Genomic DNA, 9,599 nt, shown 5'->3' with positions numbered 1-9,599 from the left:
TAAATGCTTTTACCCTTATTTAGACAAGTGAGGAGTATTGGGGTCCAAGAAATTACTCCACGGACAACAGGTTGTACACCTTCCGCTCTCTGGATGAAACGAAAACGGTAGGTGGTTAAGGAAGCGGTAGCTAGCTGCTGAACACTGACTTTCAGTCATTGTCTTTTCATAATTTAGGAAGATGACTTGACCACTGTTGTACTCTCCAACTGTTTCCTAAACTAGATGCGTCTGGAGATGGACAACCTGGAAGAGGCGGATGAGAGGAGGGAATGTATTGAGCTGTTGAAGGCCATGCTCCAGTGGGATGGAAATGAGAGAATCACCCCCGCTGGTATTCTCAACCATCCCTTCATTACCAAGAGCTACCTCAACAGCAGCTCCCACCTCAGCTCCTGGTAAGCGTGTGTTTTTATCAGACGTTAGTAGGCACAGCAAGTGATAAATGAATCCTTTGTACATTGGCTGATTTGCATATTTTCATACTGTGTCTTTTTGATATAAACGTAACAGTGTGAGTTTCTCTTTTGCTAGCTCTGATCCTGAACCGAGCAGCAGCAGCCAGACCAGGACCAACCAGACGACCCAGGTCGATGACAGGTAAGTGTTAACTCATCCTTCATCAACTAAGATGGAGGTGATGGGGTCCTGTTTCCACTGAGTCAATGCTATTGATTGGTTTCATGATTAAGAACATCATTTATTAGTCTTAAAAGAAAAATACTGGATTCCCCCGGCCATAGGCTGCTACATATAGTGCGTGTGATTAATTGTATCTGTCTTAATTCAACAGCTCAGATGAATCACTGCCACCGGGTGTCATCATGGTTCGGCCTGCAGCCCCCATGAACAGAATCCCCCTGGAGGAGACACCTAAAGAGGATGCTGAAATGAGGTGAGGTTTTTTATTCTGATTGTGACACTCATGCCTTCAACAGAAGAAAGCGATTGTGCCCTTAAAAGGACTAACTTACTAACTCAGTGTGCATTTATACGTTTAGTTCCCACGTGGCTGCAACTCCTGCTTCTGCTCTGAACACCAGGATAGACCCGGACAACGCAGAGCTCCCTACCACCACCCCTGGTGAGAAAAACTCATCTTAACTCTTTTCCGTACTGTATTGAAATTCCACATTTTTGTTGTATTCTGAGGATGGTTGATGTATTTCTTGTCCTTCTGATTTTCAGATGACAGCGAGGACCAGAAGAAGAAGAGGGAGAAGAGGAAGAACTGCTTCAAACGCTTCTTCTCTTGGATGAAGAGGACATTCTGCTCCTGCTGTTACGCGGACAACGTAGTGGAGTAAAGACTTATTACGAATGCTTTCATAGCAGACCAGCTGAGAATTTGATCTCAGGTGTCTTGCTATAAAAGTATTTGTAGTTCTCCATATGGGCAGCATGGTGGCTCAATGAATAGCATTGTGGCCTCACAGAAGAAGATCCTGGGTTTGAATTATTGCCCTCGAAAGCTGGTGCAACCGGCTCCTGGTCTTTTCTGTGTGGAGTTTGCATGTTCTCCCCATGTCTGCGTGGGTTTTCTCCAGGGGTTCTGGTTTCCTCCCACATTCCAAAGACATGTCTCTTAGGTTGAGTGAGGACTTTAAATCGTCACTAAATCTTGTAATATCTGGATATGTTTCTTTGAGAATTTTTTCTAGGAAACGTGTAGATTCAATGACACAGCAATGATATACAGGACATTGTATATAGTACAAAAACACATTGTACAAAACCCCGTTCAGATCTGACATATCCACTGTGGAAGTCTGTCCTGGATGCTACTAGTCTCAATTAGAATGGTAATTGAGAAAGAAACTAGAGAACCGCTTCCAAATTGTCCAAACCATGGGAATCATATGCCTCCGAGCTTATCAATTCCTTTTTGTCAATGCAGGCGATGGGAAGTTTCCAGCATCGATGACGCTAGAAACTTGCCATTGCCTGCATGTATGGTGTTTGTAATTGTAACTCCAGAAAATAACCTGGGTTACACTCTCTTTTACAGTCAGTCTCCGCACGCACAACAGTCACGCTGGCCACCACCCACCACCACAAGTAAATTCTCAACCTGTGGGAAAACTGTAATGTCTGCAAAATGGAAATTTCAACTCAAGGTGGAAACACTAGTAATGTGCTGAAACATCTTTCCACAGAACATGGGCTTAAATTTCAGGATTGCCATGTATTTGACACTCTACTAGGTTGGAAAGCAGTGACACTCGGTAACAGCTTATGTTATAATAACATAAGCGCCACGTAGGCAGGCTCAGTAGAATTTTTCTTTGACTATTAAAACCTGAATGAAACCGAACACTGTAGAAATATTGTCTCATTTCATCCATTTTAGATGATAACAGGCAGACTTTTGCTACAGCTAGCTCTCAGGCTGCAACCTGTGTTCACACTTTTTCCCCACAAAAACTGATCAGGAATCAAGGGAAATAAGAAGAGTCGGACTGTTAAGCAGATTGGATTATGACATTGGTATCGATAAAATCTTATCAATTCCCATCCCTAATCATAATATTATAGATTACAGTAATGTTGCTGGGGATTTAGATGTAAGTAAACTCGAAATGTACGAAAGATATGCTACCGACGTGCTGAGGTAGGCGTAATGTATTGTTTTTGTTTGCCAACGTTTGTGTGACTGGTAGCGAGTTTTGCTGCCCTGCCTTCACCCAGTAAACGTTGCTATTTACTTCATTACAGAGTCTAATGACCTGATTTACATTTAAACCTACATTCTTCTGCCTAAGCAATCATAGCTCTCTCCTTCCTTTAGAGATTTTCTCGCTACTTCATAGTTGTTTATACGCTATTCAGATCGGCCAGTTACTTTAGGTTAGCAGTTAGCGATGGCTTCTCTCTCTGCTTCTCAATCTGCTCCTCTCTCGCTCGGTGTGTCTTATGCTTAGTTACACCTCTGCGTCCTTTAGCGATAATAGTACATGTAATAAATGTGGTTTATTTGCAGTGATAGAGGCGAGGCTTGGCACCATGGAAACCCAATCTCTAGCTACGGTTATTAGCCAGCCCCCAGTAGCTGGTGCGAGTCGACCCAGCGTACCTAGTGATGATGATATTTCATGAACTTCTTTAATGAAAAAACTCGAACTATTATAGACAAAATTCACCGCCTCCTGCCGTCAACAATACACAGTCAGTCACACACAAGCATATGCAATCAACATCTTTGAAAACAATGGCTATGTAACTGTAAATTCATCGGAAGTTTCTTGAGTAATTATTATGAATTACTGTAAAATTGCAGACCCGTAAAAGACTTTTCCTCTAGTGCCAACATTAGGACCGTCTGAAGCCTCTAAGGCCTGCTCCCAGGGGTTTAGACTTTAAAGTGAGACTGAAACTTTTACTGAATAGTGGGAACTGCATATACAAGTGGCAATTATCGTATTATGGGAAATGCTAAGCTACTGTTTAGCATTTAGCTAATTGTAACAGGAGCCCGAGTGGAGAAGGGTCATAAAGCCAGTGAAGGGATTCAGTAATATAGTTGCAGAGATGTAGTTACAAAGATTGCATAATTTCTAAAGTTAAACTCTCACTCTAAGCCTTGTCATGGCTGCAATAGATTATCATTATCTACTCAATACTTTGATATAGCTAAATATTCAGTGGGTCAGTGCCAGAAAAGGTAGGAGTAATGTGTTGCTCCATAATTAAATCATTAAATCATTTGTTGCAGCATCGTTTTACATTTTGAACTGATTTAATTGAAAATGTATTAGCCCAGCTGTTAGTTTTGTGAGGTGCTCTGGCCCAGCATGTGTAATGAAGTAAAGTAAGAGGAAAATACATTTTAATCCTGAACTTCAGTGGTGATGGTTTGTCTCCAGTTTTACAATTAATCTCTCTAACTCCCAATGTTTGATGTGATGTTATGGGCCAGTAATTTAATTGGGTACTGAAACTATCCTTAGCAAATCTGGGCAAATGTTTTTTGAATGCATTCACTGTTCAAGTGAAAGAAGCTGTTGAACATTCTGGTCATATGCGCTTGTACACTTTCTTTCTGAGACTGAGATGAGAAGATCCCAAGTGTATGCATGGAGCACAGAGTCGGTGTCAGGAAGTGTTTAGCCTATCTTGGCATAAAGACTGAAAGCAGAGGGAAACAGCTAGTTAACTAATTAACAGGTCATACATATCTGATTTCTTTAATACACACAGAAATGTAAAAATGACAGCTGTTGTTTTAGGGGGATTATGTGCTCTAACTATTCCTTGGTGAACGAGCGTTCAGCGTTTTTGTTTTCCCTTCTCTCTTCACTCCTTTCTTAAACCCTAAAGCCCGGTGTTTTTGGCCCCCTGGACCCTAACCCCCTGAACCTGTAGCAGGTGTCCTTGCTGTCTCTTTTCTTTGGTTTCACAGTCAGTCATTTTAAGCTAGACATCAAAAAGGGGGTCATCGTTTGTTGTCTTGCTGTTTGATACTTTCTGCAGGTGTTCCTGCAGGTGTTCCAACCCATCCACTCTGTGCTGGTTTTACACTTATATGAAAGTAAAAACTTTTCATTTAGGATTATATTTCATTAAAAAATCACTCAGTCTAGTTTATATTCAAGTGAATGTTGTTGTGAGGTTCCTGTACATGATGCACTCTTCAAGGAAAAACTAGAATTGTTGACGACATCATAAATGTGTTCTAGAACTCATGTCACAAAACACATAAGGGGTGAAGTCTGCTCATTCTACTCAGTTCAACTGGACCATACACAAGCACTGAATCACGATCAAGGTCAACAACGTTTACATTTAAAACAAACTTTGAAATCGAACGGTGAGAGGTAAGTAACTCTACTGTTGTCTTTGATTTGGCAAATATTTTGGAGCTCCAGATACCCTGGAACTTTCTACCAGATGAAGGAAGGGGAAACATGCAGCACTCAGTGTTGCAGTTGTCTTATAATTTGTGAAAGTGTAGATTATATTTCACAACTTTTTATTATTAAGTGCAAAAAAAAGTGCTAAATTGTGAATGTGCTCAGTTTTGGTCACGGCTTGATAAGTGAAACCAGGCAGCATTCCCATAACACAAAGCTATTTGGGCATATGCACCATGTAAGCACCATACAAACTGAATGATTTTACAACTAGATTTTGACACAGGGTCCCTGTTCCAGACAGGGGCCACAAGACCTTATCTATTATAATTTCAGTGGTATAATGCATTACTGGTGAATAGTCGAGACATATAGGAACCTATTTTGAGGAGAAACCAAATACACAGATTAAAACTTTGGTGTTTAACAAGTATTAAATAGATTATAATCTCTTTAAATTAGTGAAAGTAACCAGTTCTTCTCTTTTTTTCACATTTTACTTCCACTTGTCTGTGACAAAGATATACAACCATGGACCGTTCATCGTCATCTTCTTCCCCTGAACGCCCCCCTCGACACTCTCTCCCAATCCCTAGAAGCTACAAGTGCCTGGAAATTCTGGGACTAGGCGGATTTGGAATAGTGTACAAATGTGTAAAACAGAGCACTGGAAGAATCGTGGCTGTAAAGATCTCTGAGCACACAAAGAATCAGCAATGGGAGGTGGGACACTGTCGATTTTGATTTTACAGTTGAAAAAAGAAACATTTTTGAAAATCGGGGTAGAGTGGGGTATGTACTGATGACATGTCATAACAAAATGACTACACATTACATACTAGACAAAACCAAGAAGGGGCCAGATTAGTTTAGTTTCCCAGACCATTCATGGAGAGCACAGACTGTGAAAGCTCCCTTACACTTCATACTAGTAGTCTGTGTGCAATTCCAGCTGTTTACCACCAAACTGGGCCAGATGCAAGTCATGTGCCAGATGTCTACTCAAAAAACCCCTCATTTAATCCATTTGTCTCGTCACAGAACTTGTTTCCTACCATTTCTGGGTAGAACTACTAGTAGGGATGATTATGTTATTATTGTTGATGTTGTTTTGAGGAGGGCTGATTAGTCCATGGGAATTAACAAACTTGTCATGTTTCCCCAGGCATTCGTGCTGACGGTCCTCATGGACCACAACCTGGACAAGTTCAACATCATCAAGTATTATGGTGAGTTCAACGTGAACAGTCAGCTGAGCCTGGTATTTGAGATGTTGGACATCAGCCTGCAGCACTACCTGCTGGACTTGAAAGGCCCAATGCGTCTACGGGACATCAGAACCGTTATTCAACAGGTATGACAACAGCTAGAAAGCAAAACTTAACACTGTCAGTTTTGAACTGTGGTCCACTCTGAGCTTGAACTCACGGTAAATAGTATTATAGATGACAGTTTTTGTGGTTTAAGCATATTTGTAACTGTTGCTTCTGTTTTTATGTTCTAGAAGTTTCCCTAACAAAAGTTTTCCATAAATAAAGCTTATCACTAATATTATTGTTATTATTATTTCTTGCAGATGGCAACAGCTTTCGATGCCCTGAAGGGAGTTGGCATAATCCACACCGATGTAAAAATAGACAACATCATGTTGGTGGATCAGGTGAGACAGCCCTTCAGGATCAAACTGATTGACTTCGGCTTGGCTATGTTCCGGTCTCAAGCCAAGCAGGGCAGGGTTCACCAGACACCCCAATATAGGTAAGAAACACTGATCCCTATTAAAACTAAGAAATCTTCAATTCAGGGCTTCATAGTTATTTTTTACTGATGCTTCTATTTAGTTTGTAACTACCTTTTTTTGTTTAATCCTTAAAATATGACAACGTTCCTTATTTCATTCAACGTTTTTCTTCCACATTCAGAGCTCCAGAAATCAATATTGGACTCCCATTTTCAGAGGCCATAGACACCTGGTCGCTGGGCTGCGTGATGGCGATCATGGTGTTTGGTCGTGTGCTCTTCCCTGTGAGAAATGAGTATGACGCAGTAAGTAATTTTATATAAAAGGACTCTGTTTGCTTTTCCATCTTTTCATAATAGATCATGTACTGCTGCATCAGTGAACCCTTCCTGAATGGCCAGCCTCACTTCGTTATCTTAAGAAGAGAACCTAATAGACCTCCGTAGTCTGTTCCTCATCTCTGCCTGAGCCTAGTGGCTCAAAGCTACACTAATCGTAACTAGCATAACACATCCAAATCTCCAACTGAACTGTCAGTGGTCGAGTGGAAGTCCGGGAATGTAGGCACCAGGTTTTGACAAGGAAGAAAATGCGAGGAACATATAATACAAAATCCGTGGTTCAGCTTGAGTCCTTCAAGCTAAAAAAACACAGATAACCAATCTATAGCCTCAAGCTGGTAGAACATGAGTTTAGGAGAGACAGGACCTGCATTGGAAACTGGGCATTTCTAACTGGGAGGACAAAACAACAACAACACAGACAAGGAAATGAGGCTAGACAGATCAGTGTTGTATTTCTAATCTCTTTTGGAAGCATACAGCTTTACAGACTGGATTTTATTTGTTATGTTTTGTTTTTCATGTTTGATTCATTTTAGATCTGATATCCTACTGTGTGTCATTCCTCATGTTTGGTAGTTATAAAGCACTTGTTGCAATTGCTGTGCTTTGTCTCTAGTTCCGATTCATCATCGACCTCCTGGGTCCACCGCCGCAGCATCTCCTCAATGCAGGACTGAAATCGCATATGTGTTTTAAGAAAGCGATTCTGACCAGTGGATGCTCAAGGTAAAATACCCATGCTTTGACTGTTTTCAATCATTATTTCGTCATGAATCTTACTTTAGATAGCTTAAAGTTTCCCTGTGGTTATCAAACTTAATTGGTAACATCTGTTGAGAAATACATGTATCTTAAATGCTTTTACCCTTATTTAGACAAGTGAGGAGTATTGGGGTCCAAGAAATTACTCCACGGACAACAGGTTGTACACCTTCCGCTCTGGATGAAACGAAAACGGTAGGTGGTTAAGGAAGCGGTAGCTAGCTGCTGAACACTGACTTTCAGTCATTGTCTTTTCATAATTTAGGAAGATGACTTGACCACTGTTGTACTCTCCAACTGTTTCCTAAACTAGATGCGTCTGGAGATGGACAACCTGGAAGAGGCGGATGAGAGGAGGGAATGTATTGAGCTGTTGAAGGCCATGCTCCAGTGGGATGGAAATGAGAGAATCACCCCCGCTGGTATTCTCAACCATCCCTTCATTACCAAGAGCTACCTCAACAGCAGCTCCACCTCAGCTCCTGGTAAGCGTGTGTTTTTATCAGACGTTAGTAGGCACAGCAAGTGATAAATGAATCCTTTGTACATTGGCTGATTTGCATATTTTCATACTGTGTCTTTTTGATATAAACGTAACAGTGTGAGTTTCTCTTTGCTAGCTCTGATCCTGAACCGAGCAGCAGCAGCCAGACCAGGACCAACCAGACGACCCAGGTCGATGACAGGTAAGTGTTAACTCATCCTTCATCAACTAAGATGGAGGTGATGGGGTCCTGTTTCCACTGAGTCAATGCTATTGATTGGTTTCATGATTAAGAACATCATTTATTAGTCTTAAAAGAAAAATACTGGATTCCCCCGGCCATAGGCTGCTACATATAGTGCGTGTGATTAATTGTATCTGTCTTAATTCAACAGCTCAGATGAATCACTGCCACCGGGTGTCATCATGGTTCGGCCTGCAGCCCCCATGAACAGAATCCCCCTGGAGGAGACACCTAAAGAGGATGCTGAAATGAGGTGAGGTTTTTTATTCTGATTGTGACACTCATGCCTTCAACAGAAGAAAGCGATTGTGCCCTTAAAAGGACTAACTTACTAACTCAGTGTGCATTTATACGTTTAGTTCCCACGTGGCTGCAACTCCTGCTTCTGCTCTGAACACCAGGATAGACCCGGACAACGCAGAGCTCCCTACCACCACCCCTGGTGAGAAAAACTCATCTTAACTCTTTTCCGTACTGTATTGAAATTCCACATTTTTGTTGTATTCTGAGGATGGTTGATGTATTTCTTGTCCTTCTGATTTTCAGATGACAGCGAGGACCAGAAGAAGAAGAGGGAGAAGAGGAAGAACTGCTTCAAACGCTTCTTCTCTTGGATGAAGAGGACATTCTGCTCCTGCTGTTACGCGGACAACGTAGTGGAGTAAAGACTTATTACGAATGCTTTCATAGCAGAACAGTTGAGAATTTGATCTCAGGTGTCTTGCTATAAAAGTATTTGTAGTTCTCCATATGGGCAGCATGGTGGCTCAATGAATAGCATTGTGGCCTCACAGAAGAAGATCCTGGGTTTGAATTATTGCCCTCGAAAGCTGGTGCAACCGGCTCCTGGTCTTTTCTGTGTGGAGTTTGCATGTTCTCCCCATGTCTGCGTGGGTTTTCTCCAGGGGTTCTGGTTTCCTCCCACATTCCAAAGACATGTCTCTTAGGTTGAGTGAGGACTTTAAATCGTCACTAAATCTTGTAATATCTGGATATGTTTCTTTGAGAATTTTTTCAATGACACAGCAATGATATACAGGACATTGTATATAGTACAAAAACACATTGTACAAAACCCCGTTCAGATCTGACATATCCACTGTGGAAGTCTGTCCTGGATGCTACTAGTCTCAATTAGAATGGTAATTGAGAAAGAAACTAGAGAACCGCTTCC

The 9,599-nt window shown here is 41.4% G+C and overlaps 2 protein-coding genes across 2 annotated transcripts; both read left to right on the top strand.

Moving 5' to 3' along the window:
- The first annotated feature begins 225 nt into the window (after nucleotides 1–225).
- On the top strand, nucleotides 226–1,307 carry LOC120787169 (homeodomain-interacting protein kinase 2-like). The gene is made up of 5 exons (XM_040122865.1): nucleotides 226–398; nucleotides 535–600; nucleotides 794–895; nucleotides 1,002–1,084; nucleotides 1,189–1,307. Exons 1-5 carry the CDS (start codon nucleotides 226–228, stop codon nucleotides 1,305–1,307), a joined length of 543 nt encoding a protein of 180 aa, XP_039978799.1.
- Nucleotides 1,308–5,381: 4,074 nt separating this feature from the next.
- On the top strand, nucleotides 5,382–9,094 carry LOC120787168 (homeodomain-interacting protein kinase 1-like). Its single transcript, XM_040122864.1, has 11 exons — nucleotides 5,382–5,573; nucleotides 6,016–6,204; nucleotides 6,427–6,608; nucleotides 6,773–6,896; nucleotides 7,552–7,661; nucleotides 7,811–7,892; nucleotides 8,011–8,205; nucleotides 8,298–8,383; nucleotides 8,577–8,678; nucleotides 8,785–8,867; nucleotides 8,972–9,094. The coding sequence occupies exons 1-11, from the start codon at nucleotides 5,382–5,384 to the stop codon at nucleotides 9,088–9,090; spliced, it is 1,464 nt and encodes a 487-aa protein (XP_039978798.1). The 3' UTR covers nucleotides 9,091–9,094.
- Nucleotides 9,095–9,599: the final 505 nt, after the last annotated feature.

This window comes from Xiphias gladius, unplaced genomic scaffold, assembly GCF_016859285.1.
Source record: "Xiphias gladius isolate SHS-SW01 ecotype Sanya breed wild unplaced genomic scaffold, ASM1685928v1 HiC_scaffold_1210, whole genome shotgun sequence".
Taxonomy (NCBI): domain Eukaryota; kingdom Metazoa; phylum Chordata; class Actinopteri; order Istiophoriformes; family Xiphiidae; genus Xiphias; species Xiphias gladius.
This window is presented reverse-complemented; position numbering and strand designations above follow the sequence as displayed.